The 24,847-nt window shown below is 38.0% G+C and overlaps 2 protein-coding genes across 6 annotated transcripts in view; one reads left to right on the top strand and one right to left on the bottom strand.

Moving 5' to 3' along the window:
* ALG5 (ALG5 dolichyl-phosphate beta-glucosyltransferase) overlaps positions 1-15,805 on the bottom strand; it is a 40,633-nt gene extending 24,828 nt beyond the window's left edge. For 2 of the 5 annotated variants that reach the window (XR_004355207.1, XM_032678853.1), the window contains exons 1-4: positions 14,628-15,805; positions 13,739-13,785; positions 13,008-13,065; positions 11,741-11,781 (exon numbers count right to left, since the gene is read on the bottom strand). Coding sequence is in view for 3 of the 5 variants with exons in the window: in XM_032678853.1 (XP_032534744.1) it covers positions 11,741-11,781; positions 13,008-13,065; positions 13,739-13,785; positions 14,628-14,645 (164 nt within the window). In the remaining 2 variants the exon portion in view is untranslated. The remainder of the gene's footprint in view (positions 1-11,740; positions 11,782-13,007; positions 13,066-13,738; positions 13,786-14,627) is intronic. The other 3 variants (XR_004355206.1, XM_032678852.1, XM_032678851.1) reach the window with 3 other exon arrangements.
* A 330-nt stretch (positions 15,806-16,135) lies between these two features.
* On the top strand, positions 16,136-24,647 carry LOC116782351 (exosome complex component RRP43-like). Its single transcript, XM_032678850.1, has 11 exons — positions 16,136-16,215; positions 17,922-17,958; positions 18,563-18,626; positions 19,713-19,786; positions 20,324-20,369; positions 21,327-21,432; positions 21,520-21,565; positions 21,825-21,921; positions 22,478-22,598; positions 23,883-23,989; positions 24,440-24,647. The coding sequence occupies exons 1-11, from the start codon at positions 16,199-16,201 to the stop codon at positions 24,553-24,555; spliced, it is 831 nt and encodes a 276-aa protein (XP_032534741.1). The 5' UTR covers positions 16,136-16,198; the 3' UTR covers positions 24,556-24,647.
* Positions 24,648-24,847: the final 200 nt, after the last annotated feature.

Below are 24,847 nucleotides of genomic sequence, written 5' to 3'. Positions count from 1 at the left end.
ATTCACCTTTGAATGTTTATGAATCATGTGTATTAAGACTAAATCTAATTTTGTAATACTTACTACTTAAATGACTAAAAATCTTAAGAGACGCAGAATAATTGTCTGATGAATTAGACTATATGAGCTCCTCTAAAAGTATTACTACATAAAGTATTAGCCTAGTGAACTGTTATTTGCAACAATTCCTGTGGACAACTGATTACTGGAATGTCAGCATATACATCACAGAACAACAACATTAAATAGTTCTGTGAACTACAGTGCTCAAAGTAAAAGATTAAAAGTACAGAAATTAATCAGGTTGAACACTAATATTGTTACATGTGGTTGCCATTTGGGTTAACAGTGAACATATCCCAAAATTAAAAAAAAACCCTATTCAAAGCTGAAGGGAGAATGACTTTAGTAGAATATCACTGGGGTATCTTTTTCCTTCCCTTTCCCCCATCACCTTTCAGTATAACAGAATAGTTAATCAGAGAATAAAGACCACAGTATGTTCAATACACTGATAGCATTACATCCATACTGCAGATCACCAGACGCAGCTGGTATAGAATAACCATACAGGAGCTTCCACAGCCAGGATTTAAGTGTGGGTATGTTACATGGAGCCTGTCCTAGAGGAGATCAAAGCCACACCAGTGGATGAGTCGGTGAGTGCGATTTGCCAGGAAGCCATTTGTGACTAGTTAATATGAGACAAAAGCACTCTTAGAAACAGCAAGGTATTACTCACACCATGTACTTCATCCTGCTGCAGAGACTGAAAGTAGGTGCCTCTTGGAAGAGGGACACACAGCTCAGAATACGTAAGTTTGGCTCCAGCCTGAATGAATTCAGGCTCCAAGCTAAGTTTAGATCCAAAATTTAGACACACAAAAATATATGGTGTGAACAATTTCCCAATCTATTTCTAACAGTGGCTCCATTATGTGTTAATTGACACTAATATGTAATGTAAAATAAAGTAAAATTTCTCCAGGTAGTTGTGTTTTGGTTAAGTTACAATTTAAGACAATGCTGGCTAAAATTCGTCTGAACACCAAGTTGGTAGGTGTTTAATTGAATTCCATCCTTTTAAACTGAACCCTTAAAATGCTTGAGCTTATAAAATAAATATCCTGAAATATTATTCTGTATTTTAAAATTGCACTAGGACTCTTCTTTTTTTCCTGGTACTATATTATGAATTTCAAAAAATAAATTCAGACCTTCAGTTATAAAGTTTTAACTGGAATTCAGGACTTTTGTACACTCATGATATGTTTTTCCAGTAAACTCTTAATGGGTAGAGAAAAATTCCAATAGTCAAAGAGGTCTGAGAATGAAACAAGATGTCAAATGGGTTAGTCTGCCAGCACTGCTCTAGCTAAACTGGGGCTTTTGAAAGTCCACATATGTGTGCCAGGAGCAAGACTTTTTGTAAAACAAAAGAGACAAAGTTAAAATAGCAAAATGTTTTTGTGTTGATTAGACATTAATAAACAATTCTACGTGCCATGCAGAAAACCAGGAAAAAAATTCATTCCACTGCTTGTGTTGGTCTACAATGCCAAAGAAGTGGGAAAAAAATCCCTGTAGCAATATGAATGATTATTTTTCTGTAATTTTTATATGGTGAGTCACATTTAGAGATTAGTGACAAACTGGATAAACAAATGTTAATTTTTTATATTGATCTTTCCAGTTTTAAAAGTGAAACAGCATGGCTTGTTCAGTGCACAAGGCAACTTTTATAGACAAAAGTAATAGCAACCATTTGATCTAACCAGTGATCTGCTGGCTTGGGTAATATCATAATAAATTGCAACTTCACAAAAGTTTGTCAATCAAATCAGGACTAGAACTATGTTTTTTATCATTATTCCAGGTAGGACAGTAATCGCTGCTATGTCTGGTTCTCCTAAGGATGGACATTTTCTGGCTGGAAGTAAATTTATAATTTTGTTTGGTTGTCAGAAGAAAGCAATGATCAAATTTAGGATAGGAAAATTCTGCCAGTGAGACCATTTAATTTTCCAATATTTCTCCTGTGCATCAAAATTTAACACAGTTACATTTCTCAAGTCAAGACTGTAGATGCAGAATTAGACCTTCTTTTGTAGCCTGAAGTAATTACAACTGTCTCTGTTATGTTTTTATAATATCTCTTTTAATTTTCTTTTAAGTCTTAAATTAAAAAATGTGCTCCATCCATTTCTGAAAAACAGATTAATGGTGTAATCAGATTCAGAACCTAAAACACAAAGCATATGCTCTCTGTTCAGAAGGTTGCTCTCATTTCAAACTAATGTCAAAACACTGCTATTTAGAAAGTAAATTTCAAGAATGTTTGGTTTGCATTCATATATACAGAGCCAGCTCTCCAAAGAACAGTTAAACAAAAAGACAATGAGAACACTCACTAAAAAGCTTGTTTAGGATTTAGGCATTACTACTTAATATTGAATATATAAACAGTTTGCAAAATCTATTGATTTTCAAATTCTTTCTAAACTTTAAGGTTAGATTAACAAAATATTCTAGGAAATCTGTTGGTCTCTCTTTAAAAAGTGTTACATGATCCTTATTGCCATAATGATAAAACTGTAATTTTTCCTTGTATACTTCAGTTTGCTTTCAAGATTTCCTAAATATAAGCAACTATAAATCAAATTCACCACAGCAAGAAGAAAAATGTGGTCTGTTTCCTAGTATTTTTAATATTAAAGAGGTGATATTGCCATCAATGTCCACTGGAATGGAAAACATGAAGAAAGCATAAAAAAGTGAAGGTCTAAACAGGTAGGAATTACTAGGTAGCTGATTTTATAGTAATTTTATATTAACATCATGAGTAAACATGTTTTGCATGAATTTTAGTCTAAATATTTGTTATGTGCTCACATAAGAATTCACCTAGCATTGTAGTACCCCAAAAAATCCAAGCATGACAAAACTTGAGCAGACAAGACAGATGATCTGGTTTTCGCAGAAGCCTCACATTCATTCCCTTCAACAGCTCACCACATGCTCCAGTGCAGCAGCTGGGGAGCCCTCGACAGACTCAAGGACCAGGATGCTCTCAGATGGCTTTTATTCGATTAAATGATGCTTGTTTGTTGAATATTCTCCAGCACTCTCCATTATTCTCCATTATTCCCAGAACATCTGAGCTCTGACCATCCTGAACTGAACTCTTCTTTCAATACCTAACAGAGCTGCACTTCACTTGTAGGATTTTAAGACTCCAAGAGAATCAAACAGTTTCTTCAGATGTTGAATAGCCCCAGTGCGGTGATGCAGAGGCTGTAACAAACCCAGCTTTCAGAGCCTTTTACCCAATATCAAGATAGTGGTTTCTCTGCAACTCATTCATACTGGTCTCAGTATGAATGAGTTGTTCTGTAACACAGGTGGGGACCCCACATTGTTCCAGGTTCCAGCAGAAATATAATACTGACGACTACTTCTTACTCTTACGTCTTCATACTGGTGGTAGGTACAGAACCTCTATGACACAATATCTAACCAGTTTTTATTTTCCTTTTTACACACGTTATGCAATGGAAAGGTATTAGGGGCCAGATTTGTTTAAAAGAAAAGGCTTCCACTACTGGCCTATTTCTGATTCTTACATAATTACATACAAAAGTATCTATGGAAGATCTGTGGGACGACTATTTGACGTCCCTATCTAATTTCCAACTGCAATTATTGCACTTGTTTGTACAACACTGACATTTAACTTAGGACTATAATTTCTTTTAATTTATCCACTCTCCCCATATCCCCCATATCTCCCCATGTCCCAGTTTATTTCCAGGTCTTATAAATATTAACTGGGAAAGGGACAGTACTCAGTTTTGTCCACTGACAAGTTATCTTCCAGTTGCACATGCTAAATGACTTGCTGTGAAGCTGGTAAGTACCTTTTGAATCCTTATTGTAGTTTTTTTTTCTTCAGCGGTGGCAATAATCTGAGTTTCTCTCCTCTAAGAGGGTTTCAGTTTCCACAAAACTTGCCAAAGCTTTTGATCTTCAAATCTCTACTGTTCTACCAGATTTGGTTTAAATTAGCCAATAAACATGAAATTGAAAGCAGGGAAACACAGAGACTGTTGATGGACAGATGAAGATAAAACCAGACAATATATTTCCTGTTTTAGCAGAAAATTAAACCAAACTAAAAAACCCAAACAAACTATTGTTGTTTTAGGCAAATTTGTGACTTGGAATTATCTGAAGAGTTTCTTTATTGGAAGAATTTGTGTTATTCTTTCCTTGACAAACAAAACAAACATTCCTCTTCACTAACCAGTACATTTTTGATAAATAAGGGATTAGTTTTTGGATTACTGTAAATAAAAGTGCAAGACTAGAAGGCCAATTTTATAGCAGTACATACAAGGCACAATGAACTAAGATATGAAAATCTGGTGTGTTACATATCAACAATATAATTACTATAAGTCAGCAATATCCTTTTTTCATTGCCTCTATTCCCAGATAATGGGGTACAGCACATTTATTTTTACTCTTTCATTCCTTTGGTGCTACAAAATTGAAGTGGCAGAAGAAAACTTGTGAAGATTTTTTCTGTAGAAAACACTTTATATAACCAGTAAGTGCAATTAGAATCAGAATCTTCAGTTTGAAAAAAAATAAAATTTAAGATTGCATTTTTACAGCTTAAACTTATTATCCTCATTTATTTCTTTCAGTTTTCTTCTTGAAGAACCTAATTTCTAAAATGAAGTTAAATAGGGCAATTTTGGGATGTGCACTTCTGGACCTCACATATGTGTTTAACCACGTATTTAGAAAATCCCTCTATGTGAAATTTACAGAACTTTACAGATCAAGTTTGGGTTTGGAGATAGCAGCACAAATCATACTTCTGGCTCAGCTATAGTTTCCTTTAGAGCAATATGCAAACCACTTGGGTAGAAAAGTGAGACAAAGTGATTTTCTGAACATTGTCTGCTCACAGTTACAGATTCCATACAACAGAAGCTCTATGTTCCACACTTGTGTGCCCAAACACTACATTCACAATTTCATTCTGGAGGAGCAATGTAGCTCAACTATCACTGCCAACCTCAACCTAAAACTAGATGTATTGGAATTGACTAGGCACTGTAGGCTTGCACTCATTTTTGTACGGGAACACTGTTCAGTAATTCTGTTCCCTGTCAGCAAGCAGTAGCCCAGGAGAGATTTTCTTGAATGAAGACAACAGTTTGAAAATATTTGATTATACTTAATTAAACTATCCTTTTTAGCAACAATTTCGGTGCAGGAAATTTACAGAAATTATAGTAATTGTGTGGAAACAGTGTTTCAGTCCCTTAACAGTACTCATGACTGTATCACTCATAAGGGAAATGTTCTAGCTAAATTACAACAAAAGGAGCTCTAAAATAATTCAAAGAATATCAATCATCTTCTATTGTTTCAAACTAATGGTATGTATCAGTAGTCCTCTCATCAAATATTTTAGAAAGAAAATAAGAAAAGAATAAGCATTTGCTTTCACTTTGAGTCTTCAGCAATTACAAACATCAGATATTGATTCTAGGTAAAAGGTTTTGCTTAAGCAGTACTGAATTGTAAAGAACATGGAATTTCTAGCAATTACCAGGATATTTGAACATAACAAGAAATCTAAGCTGCCATGCAAGCAGTACTACAACTGATTAAACTGAGCAGCTAGGATTTATACTCAGACATGACATGCTTCATAGTAGCTGCAATACTAAAATTACTTTTTCAAAACCAAAAAAACAACAACAAAAAAGGAACAATTTACCACTGTTCTGTATGAAGAGTTGAGAAAGTCTACAAGGCAGCTTCTCTGGTTAGAACTTTAAATCCTCACTGTGTGTCTCTGATCTCTTTGACACAGAGAAACCAAACAAGGAAGTGGAACCTGTACATAAGAGGAGTTTGAAAATAAGAGCGCTGTGGACAAAAGGCAGTAAGTAAGATGGTTTCATTTAAGTGATGAGTGAAGTGCTTGAACAGAGCTGTCTTACAGGACAATAATCCTGTTTTGTGACAGCTTTCAAAGTTTGTAAACTGTTTCTGTTTTGCACTGGAAGGAAAATAGAACGTATCAATTGTTACAGTGAAACAAAATTACAGCTGAAAGGGAAAGACTTGCCAGTCAAGCACAGCCTAGGATAAGGGAAGTCCCAAGTTCTTTTTTCTGCTTTCCCCAATTCACAGCAGCTTTTCACTTGGAAAAATGCTTTATTAAGTAAAGCAGGAACCTGCACCTGGACTTCAAATAATGAGTGGGAAGACCACAGTATCTTCTGCACGATTCTTTGGGAATTCCCCAAGGAAAAGAAGAGTGAAGGAAGAAGAGCATGGCATGTTACACACTCTACTCCACTGGACACTTATAAGCTATTTTTTCCCTCTGTCTAGTCCTCTTGTTTTTCTAAAAATTGGCTGAACAGATGCAATAAATTCAAAAGTTACCAAGACAGACAATAAGCCAGCAGGACACCATAAAGTGCTACTCTTAAGAATACACTGAACAGGTTTAAACTAAACAGGTTCCAGCTGCTAGTCCAACACAAAAATTGAAAAAGTTTTTGATCACTAAAAAACCCAGATGGGAGCATCTCCTGTTATTTGCCACCCAACTTCTTTCATTCAAGACTGAATGATCTCCAGAGCTTGCACACACCATGTTAAGGCACTTAAGAGAATGCGACTGGAGAATGCACCTTTTTGCAGTATACGATGGACCAAGTAAAAATCAGGTCTTAAGTAAAGGCTACTGTGCAAGATAATGTTTCATTTTATATTTCCAGCAATGTTACACAGTAATCTCTTTTGTTCTTTTGCTTTCAGAGATATATTTTATGTTCCTGGTAAATGTTCTCCCAGCCTACTCTTTGGTTACATTTTTGTTCTTGATGCAATAATCATGCGGATAAGTTTGTCCGTGGACTCCAGAGGCTGGAGTTTGGATTTGCAGAGGTCGCTCTTAGTCTTTTATTCAAGACAGTTCCTAAACAAGCAGCACTCTGATCTACAAATCACTTCTGAACTCACTGCTGGTCTTAAGCTCAACTTAAGCGATTGTATCTAAGACTGCAAACCAAGTATCATGTAAAATCTTTAGGAGCCATCAATTTAACCGGTAAGCATCTCTGGGTGAAAAGAGATGCCTTCAAACCTAACAATTTAGAACCTCACTTGAAAAATGAGAAGATGCTCAGTTTATTATGCAACAGCCTTTGGCTTAAATTAAAATCCATAGGTTGTGCCTTTCAAAAAGTGCTCCAGTCCCAGGTTAATGGTGGACCTACTGTGGTTTCTTTGGCTCTGTGACCAAGAACACAAGGCTGCCACTAGTGCCAAAAGGGAAGCGCTAAGAGGCTGCATGATTGTCAGACAGTGAAACTGTGCACTTACTTCACAAAGAGGCATTCCTGGGTTATGATTATCACTCCTAAGACTATTTATACCTGTCATATTTTAGATTCATTAAAGTACATTAACAATTCTGGAGGCAGAACAGAATTCTTGATGTCTTCAGACTGAATTTAAGGTGAAATTCTGGTCTCAATAAATCCTATACAGCTGCTTATCACAGCTTCATTCTACTGTTTTAGATGCCACTAAGTACAGAGAGACATCTCAACATCTAAAAGACTGTTCTGCAACTGTTTTATACCTATTGCACTTCCCACTGTAGTAGTCTTTTTGTTTCAGACTAGGGACAGCTGGATGACGAAATGAAATGGGCTACATATTCCAAACAAATCAGTTCTACCCAACCAGTTGGTGATTCCTTTATTAAAATCAGAAATACGTGGAGAAACAGGAAACAGAGCACAGACACATCCTAAAAATTGTACTTTTGTATTAAAAGATAAAAGTCCTCTCCCCTATGTAGCAAGACCTTCAAAGATGAAAAGAAATATGAGTGCTCTGAAGAAAGTTTATCTGCATTCAGTACCTGATTATAAAATGAAGCATTTTTCCTGGGTTCAAATTTCTGAACATTATCAGTATATCTTGCTTTGAACTTCTGTAACTATTTTAGTAGTTGTGTATATATTTTAGAATTATTTCAAGAATTAAGCATCAGTATAAACAAAGCTTACTCATGAAAACATTCAACATGATGAACACATCCAACAATGCTGAAAAAATGAGCCCAGCAACGTATCTGTTGCAATACAAGTCCCATGCCTGTACTTTGTCAATTACTCTCTGCCAAGACATCAGAAAACCAGATGCAAGATAAGGTCATGTGCCTATGCATCACTGTTTATTCCACAAGAGCCACACATAGAACAGCACTGTCTGTGTGTTCAAAACTCACAAATTTTACAATGAATAATACAGAAAAATTACACCACTTTACCAAGAATTGAGATACTCTTTAAACAGTTGGCTGCTAATTATCCTTAAATCACTTTAAACAGGTTTCAAGATCTGCAGGTCAAGCTCTTGCACTGGAAGGGAATCAGTAATAAATGAACTCATTTTCCTTCCACTCTAGCCCCAGTACTGGTTACTAGTTACTAATTTTATCAGGGTTTAGAGGCTCTGTTCGTGACATGTTCTCAACTCAAAAAATTAAATCCATAAATTGGAACACTGACTGAAACAAGTACAAAGTGCCTGAAATCCAGAACACATCCCCTGTATATGATGGATCACAATCTACACTTATGACAATCTTTTCCTTATTTTTAGCTTCCATTCTTTTACAAATATTGATTCTTTAATTGAAAAATCTGTAGAGTAGATAAGCTCTAGAACCACAGGAAATAGCCATCTGGTTCTGTATAGGAATATAAATTAAACTAGTATTCTGAAATACTTAAACTAGTATTTCAGAATCAGTGGAATCTTGTATTGAGAACCATATAAAACCCTCAAAGTATATACTTTTCTGCTTCTTCTAGCTGCACTTCTTCTACTGCTAAATTCTGAGCCTAAATCAGTCTTTTCTACAGTTTACAGATAATCTGAAGTTTATTACAGTTTGCATATGGTGCATACAAATTACTTCAATTTATTCAGGTTTGGTTTAGCTTACACTGTTTACTGTAGGAATACAGTATATATGTTTAACAGCACAGATAAGCATGCAGCATTCCTAGGAACTGAATGTTTTCCTTAAATATCGTGCAATGGAAGGGTAACAGAATGAAGTACTTGTTGCACTGATGTACCTTCAAACAAATAAAATGCCATGGTGTTAGAAAAACATATAACCTCAAATTAAATAAATGCAATGAAAACGAAAAGTTTAGCATTGTTCTCGTGCTACTATTTCTCACATAAAATCTCTCAAATCTACAGCTGCTGCTGCCCTTGTAGCAAAAAGCATCAGGGACACGCTGCTGCCTGTTGGTTCCTGTACTTGTGCTTCTGAACTCACAGACTATGACCCATTCCACAGGCACATCCCTTGCAGCTCTGGCTGGAAGCTTGCACATCAGTTCTGGCACTTTGGGAAACTAGCTACAAGTACCTCACTCATATGTGTTTAAGCAGAAAATAAACCTCAGTTCTTTCAAGTCAAGCTCTCAAAAAAGAATGACTATCCAGGGAGGTGTTCTTGTTCCACAGGTTTTTGAATTTTTATTTACAATAAAAGTTCTTCCAAACACTGTCATTTAACTAAGGACCCTGAGAAAAGAAAACCTCTTTAAAAGAAGGTGAAATTAAGATGCATCCTTAAAGGTATACAGGATGACATCAGATAAAATGAAAATACAAAATAGTTAACAAAGAAAACTAAGTAGGTAACACATGGTATTTATACAGAACAGAACAACTTCAAAGAAGTTAAAGGAAGGATAAATAGAGCATTCTGTACTGTATTGAAGTAGGCCCACTGGATGCAAAGCAGTTAAGAACTCTGTGGAAGCTCTTTCTGACCGCCCATTCTTGAGGCTTCTAAGCTTACACTTAGGTCTTCAGACTTACACCTACATCTTCAGCTGGATTTCAAAAAAGTTGAAGAGAATTACAAAGGTCAATCTCTGTGCATGTGTATTAAACTAAAGCCATGAGAATTTATACTCACAGGCCATGGCTGGAGATTTTTTAGACCTTTTTCAATATCTGCAAATTTTGTAGCTCCATCTGCATCAGCCATAAGAATTTTTTTCCCCCGAGAACTAAAGACACCCTCCAATGAAAATCGTCAATAAAAATCAACACTTTTGAAATCAGTATTTGTCATAAGCTAGATGCAAAAGACTCCAAAAACCTAACATAGTAACAAGAACAGTGATATCTCACAGATTCAACACAACAAGTGAGTCTTAATATTCTGCTACTAACCACAATTTACCAACCTATAATAACATCTAGAGACTTTACACAGTGTGTGGTGTCCCACAGTGACACACAATGCATGAGCACAAAAGGCTAACAATCCCTTTGAAGAGAAGGTTCCAAACTAAAAGCTTCAACAAGTTGCTACAGTCAGCTGTAGAAGGGAGCAAAAGAAGCAGTGATTAGCAGCTGCCACTCCACTGAATGGCTTTTCTTTGTCATTTCAGCTATGGAAAGGAGGATGCAGAGGTAGTTTTTCCCAACACTGTTTCAAGAGAATTCAAGAGCTATTTCTCAAAACTGATTTAAGATTCAGTCTTAACTCACAGTCTCACTGCAAAACGTTTGTGATGCACAGGTCTCACAGCTTGTTTTGCTATATTCTTGGTCAGAAAAATTTCACAATTTTTGAAGGGGTCCAGACAGGAAAACAATTAGCAGTGAGTTTGACCGAAGTACTGTCTCAACCAAGCATGTGTGAGTTTGGAAAACCCTGTCAAGGAAGTAGTTGTATACACATCCACTCTACACTCTGCACTGCAAAAGTGTATCACACAGAGAATTTTCTCCTTCTCTTGAAATAACTTCAGAAGTGTATACCTTACGAAAGTTCCATATGTTCTAATATAATGTTCTCTCCATTTCCTATATTTACTCATTTTTCATAAAAAAATAAAATTGACACATTAAAGATAGAGCATAAAATACAGATAAAGACAAGTCACTGATAACTCACAGATGATACTACCCTTTCTCGTAAAAGTAAAGTGTTATTCATCCTAGGAAAAAATATTCCTTCAAAATGTGTAACAGCTGTTTTATTTTTAGGACAACAAGATTTCAGGATAATATCTATGTGAAAGCATAAATTGTGCTGTTTCTGCTATTGAGTGTGGGTGATGACAGTGGGCTTCAGTAAAAACTTTGCTGGATGAGAATGCTTCTTTATTAGCCATTTTAAAAACTACATCTATGACCTGAAGAACAAAGTTTGCAAATTTGGACGTATTTTGTCTACAAAAACTTAACTTTAATCTGTAACAGTTTGGTTGGTTTTGTTTTTTTTTGGTTCGCTTTTATAAACAGAAGTCTATTTCTAAGTGGAACTAACATGAATACGAAATTCAGGGGTTTTTTTTCCCTTTGAAATCTCATACAAAAAAAGTCTTCATTATTGATCTATCTGGCAGAAAATACTGTTTCCAAGATCTCAAATAAGCTTATTTTGAAAAACAGGTTTTGCTTTAATTTATAGAATCTGTACTCAGTTTTCTCATAATCATTTTGTTAATGCATTGAATTCAAAATGTCAATCAGCACAAGTCTATCTTCTGCATATTTGGTGGTTCAAACAGAGAAGGAGATGAAAGTATCTATTACCATGCTGACTGCTCCTCCTTTCCCTTGATTTTTTACCAAAGAAAGCACTTACATTTTGTCACTACCATATTTCTTGCAGTACTCCATTGCAACCTGACAGACACACAAAAAACCACCATAAAACAAACCCAGGAATCAAAGTAGAAGTTTACATTTGCTTATCCTTTAAAAGAAAATAAATTAACAGCACAGAGGGATAACCACTTCAGTCAGCACAAATACATTGCCAGTGTTCGCTGGAGTCTGTTCGGGAAAATAAAAACCAGTTCACAGTCAAAACAAGAAGACTGAAGAAACCAGTCACGTTCAAAAGAACAGGATACTCCAAACCCCATCCTCCCACCTCCAAAAACCTCGAACCTAATTTAACTTATACTATTACAGACCTTTTATATTAACACCAATAGTTAATAAAAGAAATATAATTTTCTACTACAGTCACCTATTTATCACTTGTCTTGCTGCTGTTTGTGGTTTTAAAGAAAAATTCACATTGATCCAAAATCCCATTCACACTGCAAAGATCTGCAGATTTTGTTCCATGCTGTGAGGAAGAGAAAGGATGAGTTTTCTCATCTTAATTTTTTCTAAAGGTTGTCTTGAGTGCTTGTAAGTCCAGCCGTTGTATGCTCAGTTAAAAGAGATGCCAGAAGGAATGCACAGTAGTCAAAAATATTTACGAGCAATCCTTAATGGACAAGCTTAAGGAAAGTAAATCAAAAAGCAGTATGCATTTTAGTAGCTACCTCAAACATCTTCCAAGCAGTAGTAAAAAAAGCCCTCAAGTTAGTGAGCCTTCCTTTCCAGTGACATACATCAAAGTTGAACCACAAGAATACAGAACTATTTTGAAAATACTACTACTGACAAAGGGATTTTTAAATAAACAATGCCATGAAGAGTGTGAAGAAGAACTATGTCAGATGTTCTGTCAATCACAGTATGAACTGGGTATTTTAAAAGACTTTTTAGCTTCCTCACGTTCATATTCACGTCATCACTATGCATACATAGAGTATTTCATAAAAAATTTCTTGAAGTTAGGATTAGAATTCTGAGAATCTCAGCTGCAGGAAAATGGCTGTCACACTTGCCAACCAAGAAAACTAGAATTTGCAAAAGAATTATATGTGTATTCATGTGCATATGTGACATCCATGATGCATAAAGAACAATGACAGAAAGCACTCAGAAATATGAACTTCAATTGTCAACTATTTCAAGTACCAAAATATAAATGCAAAAAACTGTTACATTCCACAAACATAGTACAAAACCCCACACCTCTGATTGCTTGGGAAGACAATTATTTTTCTTACCTTTGTAGTTTGATCTTTACTGCCATCATTAACCACTATGACTTCATAAGTCTCGCTTCTTGAAAATAAAAGCAGAAATAATATATTTAATCCAATTTCTTAAGTAGGCAGTAGGTCTTTCAAACATCATTACTCTTTTCTCTCCAGCAGGTTTTAAATCATTCACAGTTGCCAACGGACACTAATATGATATAGTAAATTTGTTAACATGGCATAATTAAAGAATTTTGCCATACTTGATGAATGTACCATTACACTGGGTTGTCATGCTACCATCCAGACTGAAAAATCAATTCAATTGTAAAAGATGAACACTCGGAACATTATCACTGTTGAGAAAACCCAAAAAGAACAAATCCTCAAACTTTCGCAATGGGCTTCTTACCCAGAGAACAAATCATAATGAAGAACAGATACTTAAAAAACTTGTTGGAACAAACTAGGATTTAGTTTAGAAAGTTAAATGTATGGCTAATCTTTAGCTTTGTCTTGGAAAGATAACATTCACATGAAGATTTTTTCATCCCACAGAAGTATATTAAATTTTTACTTAATTTAAAAATACTTTTTTGCAATTGATCTAAAAATAACTGAGAAGGGACCGAAGTATTACTTCTAAGTAGCCAAGTATTACTGTTTAATATACACCAACATAACAAAGTAACTAGATCACTGCTTATTATACATAATACACCAAAAAATAATGAATTTTGAATGCAAAAAGAAAATACCTGCCTTTTTTCGAGATAATCCAAAGCTTCATCCATCGTAAGAGGTACTAGAGAAAAGGTGGAGGAGGTCAGGTTAGTAGATTACAACAGGCAAAGCACCAAAAGTACTTGGACAAGCAAGCTGTGAACAACCACAAAGCAAAGCTGAGCAAATCGACTCTTTCATACGACACTACCTTCAGCAAACAAGCTTAGCAGCTGCAACTCGAAGTTCTGTCCTTTCTCAATGCAAAACAACACTGAAGAAAAGCACGCACATGATAAAAGGCACGATAAAAATATTTCTTCTGAGGAACCAATTTTTCATTTTGGAATTTGTAATTCTCTACACAAGATTAAAAGAAAAAGAAATCATTCTTCATGACTGACCTTGAAAACCAGCACTGACTTTATCTACTTAAGCAAGCTGACAGCTTGTGTACTACCATGTTTGATTATTTCTATCACATCTGAAAGCCTTCACTCAGTATCAGGTACTCATACCTATGGCCAAGTCAAACACAAACCTGTGAGATCATCCTTTTTTCTGCTTGTCTGAAGCTGCTGCTGTTTAAAGGGTGGAAAGCTCTCAAATCAGTTTTAAAAATATTTTTTTTTACTTCTTGCCTTGCAGTATTTACAGGAGCAATGAACAACCATTCTTCTGGGGTTCATTAAAATAGAGGACTCGTAGTTACAAGTGCCCCATGCTATTTTTTGCAGCAGAAATCAAGTTATACAATTACTTAATTTTGAAATTCAGTGTAATTGGACTGTTTTCTGGAAATTGTGTCCAAAATCTGATACATAATCTGGGCTGCCAGAATCTACCCCAAACATAACTGACCTCTGCATTATTACAGTAACAAGATAGATTTTCTTCTTTTCCTCAAAATAAGAAAAATCTTACACCAGTCTTCCTCATCATATGAAGGCACCAGAACAGAGTTCCCTTGTAGTGGGATCATGTATACTTCGTACAGGTTCTTTCCTGACTTCAGCGCTTATGAAGAATTTCTCTTCTTTGCACTGGTGAAGGGTTGGCATTTTTTTGGGAGTTACATGAGCAATTGTACAAATCTATGGTGAAAAAGAAATAAGAAAAGTTGTTGAACATTCTATTAGAAGTTGACCTAGCTGTTGAATGTGCTACAAAGGGCAACCAAATGTATTTCAATAATGAGGTGGGTCAATGCTGTGGAACTTCATCCACTGATTGAATCACACAGGACTAAAATCCTCTCATGTCATTTGCTTACTCCTAGTCTGACCACTGTCAGCATCATTGGTTTGTTACTATTTTTGACTGCAAAGCATGCAGATGCCTCCAAAGTTGTGGTCCAAGCGCACACAGCCCCTTCACCAAGTAAACCCGAGCACACAAACTGGTGCGGCCCCTGATCCCACTCTGCGCCACTGAAATCAAGGCTTTGGCTCGTGACCAGCCAGCCATGTGCTTGCAAAACAGAGGCTCTGATCACCTTATGAATAGTTAAAATAAAGCCATGGAACGTGGGGTTTGGAGCACTTTATTTGGTAACACCACATACAGAATCACAGAATCAATTAGGTTGGAAAAGACCTCTGAGATCATCGAGTCCAACCTACAACCGAACACCACCATGTCAACTACACCATGGCACTGAGTGCTACGTCCAGGAAACACCTCCAAGGACAGGAGGCATACGTGGACAGGAGGACTCCACCACCTCCCCGGGCAGGAGGCATATGTGGCACTGCGGACAGGCAGCAGAATTCCACCTTCCAGGGTGTCCAATTTCTGCAACTTGCAGGGTATTTCAGCCACTCAGAGACACAGCGATTTCCCAAATGTTACCGCGAACGGGCGTTACCACGACATTTCCCAAGGCGTCTTTATCCCCTCCCCAGGTCCCCGGACGCCTTTGCCTGCACCAACCCCCGCACCAGCGCAGCCCCGCCGGCTGCTGCCCGCACGGCTCCAGGTGCCCCCTGGTGCTCCAGGGCCAGCCCTGCCCGGGCCCGCCGCAGCCCCCCGGGACCCCCTGGCAGGGCCGCGACCCGCGGGCAGTGGCCCCGCTCCGCATCGCGGGGGCGGGCACGGGGCGGCCCCGCGCACCGCCCCCGCCACGGAGCCCCCCGGGCCTGCCGTGACCGCGGTGCGCGGCTCTCACCAGGACGAGCAGGACGGTGGTGAGGGTCGCCAGCGCCGCGGCGGGCAGGGACAGGGACAGGGACAGGGACAGGGACAAGGGCAGAGACAGCGGCAAGGGCAGAGACAGCGGCAGCGCCATCGCCCCCGGCGGCGCGCGGGGACCAGACGCGCGGCGGCAACGAGGCACCGCCCACCGCTGCCGCCGGAAGCCGCCGGCGCCCCCTCGCGGCCGGGCCCCGCCAGCGCTGCCGGCTCGACCGCCGCCGCCCAGGCCGGTCCGCCCACAGAGCCCGCTGGGCGGGCCGGCCGCCAGGGGGTGCCACATCCGGGGCGGCAGCGGTGCCGCCATGGCGGCCGCGTTTAGGTGAGTGCAGGGCCTGGCGGCCCCGGTCCCGCCAGCCCCGCTCCGGGGGTCCCACCCGCGCGCGAGGATCGCGGCAGCGCCGCCCGGGCCCCGCGGGGCCACTGGGGCCCCTCCGCGCTACCGCGGCGGCACTGCGCCCGCCAGGGGAGCGGGCTCTGCGCGGCCCCCCGGGATGGGGTCGGTGTTGAGGGGGCTGCGGGGCCCCGATGTGTGCGAGGGGGCTGAGCGAGCAAGCAGTGTCCAGCCGGGAAAAGGCCTGGCAAAGCGCGGAGCTCAATGTGGCCCGGAGGTATCTGGTGTCACAGAATCGCAGAGTATCCCGAGTTGGATCCACAGGAATCACCGAGTCCAAGTCCTGGCCCTACACAGGACACCCAGGAGTCACACCACGTGCCTGAGAGCGTTGTCCAAACCTTCTTGGGCTCTGTCAGGCTTGGTGCTGTGGCCACTTCCCTGGGAAACGTCTTCCAGCACCTAACCACTCTCTGGGTGAAAAACCTTTTCCTGATATCCACCTTAAACCTCTCCTGACACAGCTGATAGCATTACAAGGAGGGAATTAAACTGTAGGGAATTCAGTAGCTTCTCATTAATAACTACTCGTTTTAGAATAGTAGAATGGTTTGAGTCAGAGCGAATCTTCAAAGATCACCTGATTCCAACCCCCCTGCCCTGGGCAGGAACACCTGCCACTAGACCAGGTTGCTCAGAGCCCTATCCAACCAGGCCTTGAACTCTTCCAGGGGTGGAGCATCCACAACTTCTCCGGGCAGCCTGTTCTAGTGTTCTTGCTTCTGTATTTATGTCTTAAATGTGCAAAACAATGTTTAGCAAGTGCTTTTACATGATTTGGAAGAGAACAGGCATTTTGTTGGCCTTCAGACAACCAGTAGTACAGGACCAACATATATGGAGCCAACAGGAGCTAATTGATGCTTGCCATTGTGTTTGTGATATCTCTGTATGTTAGTTCGCATTTGGAAAACTTCCTTTTCCCATTTATCTTTTTTTGTTTTTTCCTTCAGAAGCACTATATTAACAAAACTGCGACTGCTTTGTTTAAGTATTAAGAATACTTTTATAAAAAAAAGATGGGGTTGTTTTTTTCATTAATGATCCTTGCTTAAATACTAATACACGAACACTGGTACTAGTATGTAATTAATAATGAGTATTAATTATTTCTCACCTGAAGCACTGCATGAAGCATATTTTGTAATTTTATATTTTCTCAAAGGTTCTAAGAAAAATTGTAGCATTTAAGATTGTTTTATATCGTTTTGTATGTCTGAATGCGGTCCTTGAACTAACAGATATTTCAGACACGGTTATAAAATTATGCTTTCTGCGTTTCTTGAAAACCATTCTACACCTGTCTGTTCAGTAAACACTTCTGTTGATTTATAACTAATATTATTGAGGTGAAAGCTACTAGTTTTTGTTAGGTATATGTGCAGACAGGTTCCTTGTAAGGAGGAAGCATTTTCAAACGGAGTGTAGGAAAACAGATCAGTTCAGAGTTTTCTCATCTTTCCGTAACCATATTGCTAAGCAGCTTTGCTTAGCATTTACTTTGCCATACTGCTAGGCATCTTGATTCTCCAGTTATTTGTTGTTGTGCATTAGTGCTTGCTTATCTTTTTTTTTTTGCTATCTCTTGCCTACTCAAGAGCTTGCATGTGAACTTCTCTTTCTATTTGTTTCAGAACTGTGGAACCATTGGAATATTACAGAAGGTTTTTGGTGAGTAAAACATGAGATGCCTGTATAAATTGCCTGTAATGAATTTTTTCTTTCTTGTGGTTCTTCAGATCTAACACGATGGAATATCGTTCAATTTCTAACTTAAGGGTCTTGTACTGTGCAGTTTCTGCCTGATGGTATTTGAATGTTATGGGTTTTTGGGGGTTGTTTTGCTTTAGTTCAGTCTCTTTAGAGCTCCACTAGGTGGGGGTGGAGGAGGGGAATTGCCTATGAAACCTTAGCAGTGCAGACAGGTGGAAACTCTCATTTTAAATTACCAACGACTATTCATTCATGGATGATGTTCTGAATCTAGCCTGTAATACTTACCTTTGAGACAATCAATTAATTGTTATATTTTCTAAATAAATTATAATAAATTTTAAAAATCAGGGATTTTTTTGCAGGCCTGGAACCACAAATTACATATCAATTGATGAAAAACCAACTAGAGTGTGACCAGGTTTTTACTAGCATTTTTGAGGCTGTATATTTCTGCTAAAAAGAAGAGAATATTATTTTATATCAACTTCTATAGCATAAATATTACTGTATTATTTAATAAAATATGTTTTCTAATTTGAACTTTGTAATGTTTGTTTAGAAAGAGAACTGTCGACCTGATGGAAGGGAATTAGGTGAATTTCGAGCAACCACTGTCAACATAGGCAAGTGCTTATTTGGAATAATAATAATAATGGGGGAGGTGTTATTAATATCAGGTTATAATAGTGACCTTAATGACTTGCTAATCGGTTTTCTTGGTTCTTACTTTGAAACAAGGAAGAGAAAGAATTTTTATTTACCATTTCAGTAAGCATGAAAGAGAATGCATGGCACAGTAATATACTTTAACATTGTTTTCAGTCCTGATCCTGGGCTAATGTGCACAATGTAATTACTCAGGTCTGCTCCTGTCCAGGTACATGCAGCACAATTTAGGTGGTTGTGGAATCTTGTCTCTGTCTCAGGTCAGCAGCATATGTTATAGATGCTGAAGGCAGCGACAAGGCATACACTGACCAGCACAAAATTATACCTGAACATCTTGGGAGGGACACTGAGTCCTGGCTTCTACTGTGTTCTGAGCTTGGTGGGCACCTACCTCAAGCAGAGGCAAAATGAGCCAGCAATGTGCCCTTGCTGCAAAGCAGCCAATGTTGTCCGGGGCTGCATTAGGCACAGCATTGCCAGCAGTTAAGGAACGTGATCCCGCTCTCTGCTCAGCACTAGTGAGGCCACACCTGGAGTGTTGTGTCCAGTGCCGGGCAATGTATATAAATACCTGAAGGGAGGGTGTGGGAAAGACAAAGCCAAGTTCTATTCATCAGTGCCCAGTAACAGAACATGAGTCAATGGGCACAAGCTGAAACACAGGATGTTCCCTCTGAACATGATGAAACACTTCTTTACTGTGAGAGTGATGAAGCACTTGGCACAGGTTGGCCAGAGAAGTTGTGGAGTCTCCTTCCTTGGAGATAATCAAAAGCCATCTGGGTCAAGTTCTGGGCATCCAGCTCTAGGTGGCCCTTCTTGAGTAGGGATGTTGAACCAGATGAGCTCCAGCTGTCCCAGCCTCAGTCATTCTTTGTGATGGTTTAATATAGAGATTCTGTCCCACTCTGGATTTGAGACATTGCGTATCCTCTGTTTAGTATAAAATGATGGAAAGTTAACACTTTGTGAAGGTGGATGTTAATTAATGCTCTCCGAATGAAAAATAGATTTTATTGAACAGTACTTTTTCTCTTCAGGTTCAATTACAACTGCGGATGGTTCTGCCCTGGTGAAATTAGGAAATACCACGGTGATTTGTGGAGTGAAAGCGGTATGGTTGGTTTTATTTTAATTTATGTGTTAGCAGAATTTGTGCATTGGTGTTTAGAATGAATCGCCCACAGAGTTACAATAATGTGCCAATCAGACACAATTACAGTCTTTCACTAGAGTTATTTTCAGACATGAAAGTTAATATAGAATTTAATTACCTAATCCTACCTGTTTACTCTGAGAACATGTATTTTTTTGTGGTGCCCATCATGTATGGAAAAAGAGGTATACAAATATAAACTCCTTGTTATTTCTAGATAAAAGCTATATAATTGAAAAGTTACTGTCAATAAGTGCACTGGGGATTAGTTGGCTGGACTATCAAGTGCCTTGTAGCTTCGACTTTACTGCTGGCCCGCCATGAGCTATGAGCCAAATCACTGCATGCCCCTGTACTGAGTTTTTCCATAGGAAATTTACAGACAAGGACTGATTAAAAATGGCTTTTGTAAATCTCATTGTAATGGTAACTTTCAAGAAAATGACTAGTTGTATATAGAATAGCTGGAAAATCTTGTCTTTTTTGTTTCTCCAGGAACTTGCTGCACCTGCAGCAGATTCTGCTAATAAAGGGTATATTGGTGAGTGTGGATCTTGCTCAGGTCTTGTATTGCTTCAGTTAAGAGGCTGTAATGACAGATTGTGTTGGGAAGATTTCTTAAAAGAACGGATTTGGTAAAATTGTATTTTCAAATTGACATCTAGGCAGTGGTACCTCAGAAATTTTAGAATGCCCTCTGCTCGTGAGTTTTCCATGTAAAACTACTTTTTTATTGCTGATTCCAGGCCAGGCTGGAAACAGACTTGCAGCAGGGGCAAGTGTGTATATTAAGAGGGGGAAGGTAGTTAATCTATAAAAGATTATGGCATGCAAGGTTGTGCAAAAGCATGTTAACTTTTGTTTTGAAGACAGTAGACAAAAAACATAACTCTTAAAAACACTGAAATAAACTGTGTTTATTTCTTGGAAAACTGTAAAAGTCCTGGGGGTACCTCCCTGCTTGGAGTTTCTTTGGAAATAAAAGAGTTCTGTGGAACTGAGAGGTTAGACCAAATCCCTCTTTTGCAAGGCATCTCCAAAGTATGTTATTTTCAGAGAGTTTGGTTTTTTTTCAGAAATGTTTATGCATGTTTTTGCTTCAAGTCTAAAGCCTCAGTTTTTAATGACTGATGAAAAACAGATAGCATAACAGTCAAGTCAGGCAGTGGGATGAAAATACTGCTGTTTCTTGATCTACTGAAGAGTGCCTAACACTTAAAGAAGATATGGGGCCATGATAGCCGTAGCAGGATTATAAACAGAAAATGGTAGTTAGGATTATGTGTTTTACCATGAAATATATAGTTTCTAAATACAGAGTACTACAAGTTCTTTAAAACCAACTCATGCGTAACTTTAGTTTTGAAAGGAGTAGGGAGGCTTGATTGAAAAATTTTTGGTCTTGCCTTGCATTTGAAGTACATAAAATGGTATTAAGAGTGATTGTTGACTTATATCTCTTTTTGATATCCCATTGCCTGCTTTTCCTCATACCTAGTACCAAATGTAGAACTACCATCCCTCTGTTCAGAGAGGTTTCGCTCTGGACCACCTGGTGAAGAGGCTCAAGCAGCGAGCCAGTTCATTGCAGATGTGATTGAAAAGTAAGAACCATCACAGTGCATTTAAAACACAGATAACTCTGCAAGACAGTTTTCTATTTCCTGGCTTATTCTCTCATGTTATTTTAGTTCACAGATGATAGTGAAAGAAGATCTGTGTATTGCAAATGGCAAGGTAAGTTGTATATCAAAATGAAGAGGGGAATACTAACAAGATCTCAGTAATGAGATGTTAAAGAAGGTATTTGGGGTTATAGGTTGTTTTGTTGTTGTTTTGCTTTTCAGTCTTCATAGCTTGGTTTACATCTGAAGTGTAAAAAAAAATTGCATGATAGAAATAAGTATCTCTATTCAATGTGGCCAGAATTTTCTTGCCTATTGCACCATTTGCTTAGCTGCTGTGATATCTCACGTGTGCAAACTTTTTTTGATAGCTTGCTTGGGTGTTATACTGTGATATCATATGTCTGGACTATGATGGAAACCTTTTGGATGCCAGTGTCTTTGCTTTGTTAGCAGCATTAAAAAATGGTGAGTCTTCCTTAGAGTAAGGGACATGTTCTGGTTAGTGTTGCTTGGAGAAATGCATTAATTTTGAACTTTGATTAATAGATAACTGGTTCACAGTTTGTTAGGACTGTTTTGTTTCCTGTCATTTGAATGCTAAATTACTAAAATGCAAAGTGAAAATGATGGTATGGGTGCCATAGGTGTGTAACACCTGGAGAGACTATATTCCTGGGTTTTATATGTCCAGTAGGCTTTTTGGGGGAATATGACTCCAAACTATTTTAATTGCATGGCATTTTGGAAGTAGAAAATGCTTCTGTGTAAGGATAAATGCTTACCTTGAGGAGAAAAATCAAATACTTCCTTGAACAGGTAGTCCTAAGCTAAATACTTTGCTTGAAATTGAGATTTTTTTTTTTTGTACTAAATACTGTTAACATAGCCAAAACTCTATTCTGATTGATTTTTGGTGAGTTAAAAGGACAGCTTAAATATTTCAGTAGTCTTGGACATCTTTAGGCCTGCTAAACCCAGCAATGTTTAATATTAGACCACTGTAATTTTTTCATCTCTTCAGTACAATTGCCATCGGTTATTATAAATGAAGAAACTGGTTTATCAGAAGTGAATTTAAAACAGAAGAGTCCTTTGACTATCAGAAAGCATCCAGTTGCTACATCGTTTGCTATATTTGATGAGTAAGTTCATAACTGTTTAGTACTTATGGAAACAACTGTGTCTGTAAAAGTTTGAGTGAAAGACAGAGGATGCTACCAGTGATGCTTCTGCACTTCTAGTGATGAGTGTGCAGCCTCAGGCAGTGCTGTTTAACTCATCTTATGTCCAGACCTCTCTTGTAGAACTGACCTGTAGTTCTGTGATGTGAATGAATATGCAGAACAAAACAGTCTACACAGCTTCTTCCTGTGACTTTAGGCTGAACTGGTTCCCAACCTAAAAGATATGCTTAAAAGTACAGGGATAGGTATTGTTTTAGGTTTTTGAAATATCCATGAGATGAAACAATGTTATCAATGCAATTAATGTTTTAGAAACCTATGTAAATAAATGATGTAAAAGAGATTACTTTTCGAACAGTTTATACTAAGGACATAGTCAACAGAGGAAGTAAGAAGTAACAGTCTAGTTAGAACAACGTAACCTCTGGATAACTGACACATAATTACCTAAGGGCTGATGTGTCACAGTGTTAGACTTTTAAAAAGCAGCACTTTTTTACAGGGTAGCTAAGGACTTATGTTTTGTTACTATTGCTATTAAATGGCAATCTGAAATATTGGTCAGGTTTTAAAGTTTAACTTTAAGTTCAAGTTTTTCTTGTTGAACAAAATTGGCTTATAGTTTAGATCCTCTTTTTTTTCCATCAATTTTGCTCCATTTTTAACTTAAATGGTTCAAAAATAACAGTATTTAATCTCTCAAAGATATGCATTGTGTGATGTATGACAGTTTATTTTGTATGCTTTTAGGACAGTCAAACACCCTGTAAATCCATTTTTTAACTATTCCCAGGCTGAGTGATGTTAGAGTTCTCTGACAAGAGACTGAGAACTACTTTGGTGAACTTACCATTGGAAATGAATTTTGCATTAGTAGAGATTAGTGCAGGCTACACCCCATACCAGTCTTTGTGTAACTACACAATGAGTGACTGCATCCTTCAAATGGCAGTTTAGTGGCATTTTCCTGCAATACACGGATGTCACAAATCTAAGACACTTTAGGCATAAAGCTGTATTTTCAGTAGACATATACACTTGATTATGTGGAATCTCCCATATTTTTTGACTTTTTAATTTTTTTTAAATCAGTGCACTTTGGTAAGAAAAACAGCCTGGGCACTAAATCCATCTGCAAGTATTTTGTAAGACTACAGTAAAAATTAATGTTACCTGTATTTTGCAGTAATGTTAATGGAGCAATATGTACAAACATGTCTGCACGCGTTTTTCTTTCACAAGCACGTTACTCATTGTTGATCCAACTGCCGAAGAGGAAGATTTAGCAACTGGAACAGTAACCATTGTCACTGATGAAGAAGGGAGACTATGTTCTGTCCATAAACCAGGTACTTCCAAATTTATTACAGTATATTACATATAGGTTTATTATTAAACCTATGGAGGTGATAACGTTTAGGTCAAGAAAAGACTACGTATCTGCTTTGTTTTGTAAGATTTGGGTGCTTTACGGTAACAGAGTGTCTGCTCAAATACTCATTAAATTACTTGCTCTTGAAATTAGTTTTTAAGATAGTGGCATGACTGAAGTTCAAAAAGAAGTCACAGCTTGACTTAGGTACAGCAGAGGACAGATTTTAAGCATGTCTTCTATTACAGCTCTAGTTTTTTTCCATTATCTTTGCCTGAGGCTAGAGCTGGGAAAGCTGCATGATCCCCAGGTGAAAGGCGTGTTGGTCATGAGAATTACTGTATTAATACTCTTATTTGGAAATCACATTTAGAGATACATAACTGAAGATTAAGTAGAAAATCAAATTGTTCCCTTTAATTTTTAGGTGGAAGTCCTCTTACAGGAGCCAAGCTTCAGGACTGTATCACCAGAGCAATTACAAGACATAAAGAAGTAAAGAAGCTGATTGACAAAGTAATAAAAAGTATAATGTCCAAGTGAACAAAAGGAGAGATCTTTTAAAAAATGGATTTGTAAAAATTGTATTTGTTACAGTGTTCGCAAACCTTTTATACTAAATAAACAAATACCAATACTACCTTTACAAAGATCATTTTTTGCTAAAATGGTTTTCACCCTTATTCTATGTATAATGCTGCTGAATGGTAAAAAATACAAGATAAAACATTCTGTTAAAAAAATTAAGTAACTTAAGGAAACCAGATCCTAGATGCTTTATAGATGAAATTTCTAGGTTCTGTAGGGTTGGCTTCCAAAATCAGTTCATTTTTTT

This window comes from Chiroxiphia lanceolata, chromosome 2 (assembly GCF_009829145.1).
Source record: "Chiroxiphia lanceolata isolate bChiLan1 chromosome 2, bChiLan1.pri, whole genome shotgun sequence".
Classification (NCBI taxonomy): Eukaryota; Metazoa; Chordata; class Aves; order Passeriformes; family Pipridae; genus Chiroxiphia; species Chiroxiphia lanceolata.
Note: the sequence above shows the minus strand (reverse complement) of the source record. Positions and strands in the feature narration are given on the sequence as shown.

Coding starts and splice junctions, on each gene's coding strand:
- LOC116782351 (XM_032678850.1), top strand. Junction 17,959..18,562: donor AATATTACAGAAGGTTTTTG/GTGAGTAAAACA, acceptor ATGTTTGTTTAG/AAAGAGAACTGTCGACCTGA. Junction 21,566..21,824: donor TGTGTATTGCAAATGGCAAG/GTAAGTTGTATA, acceptor TTTTTTTGATAG/CTTGCTTGGGTGTTATACTG.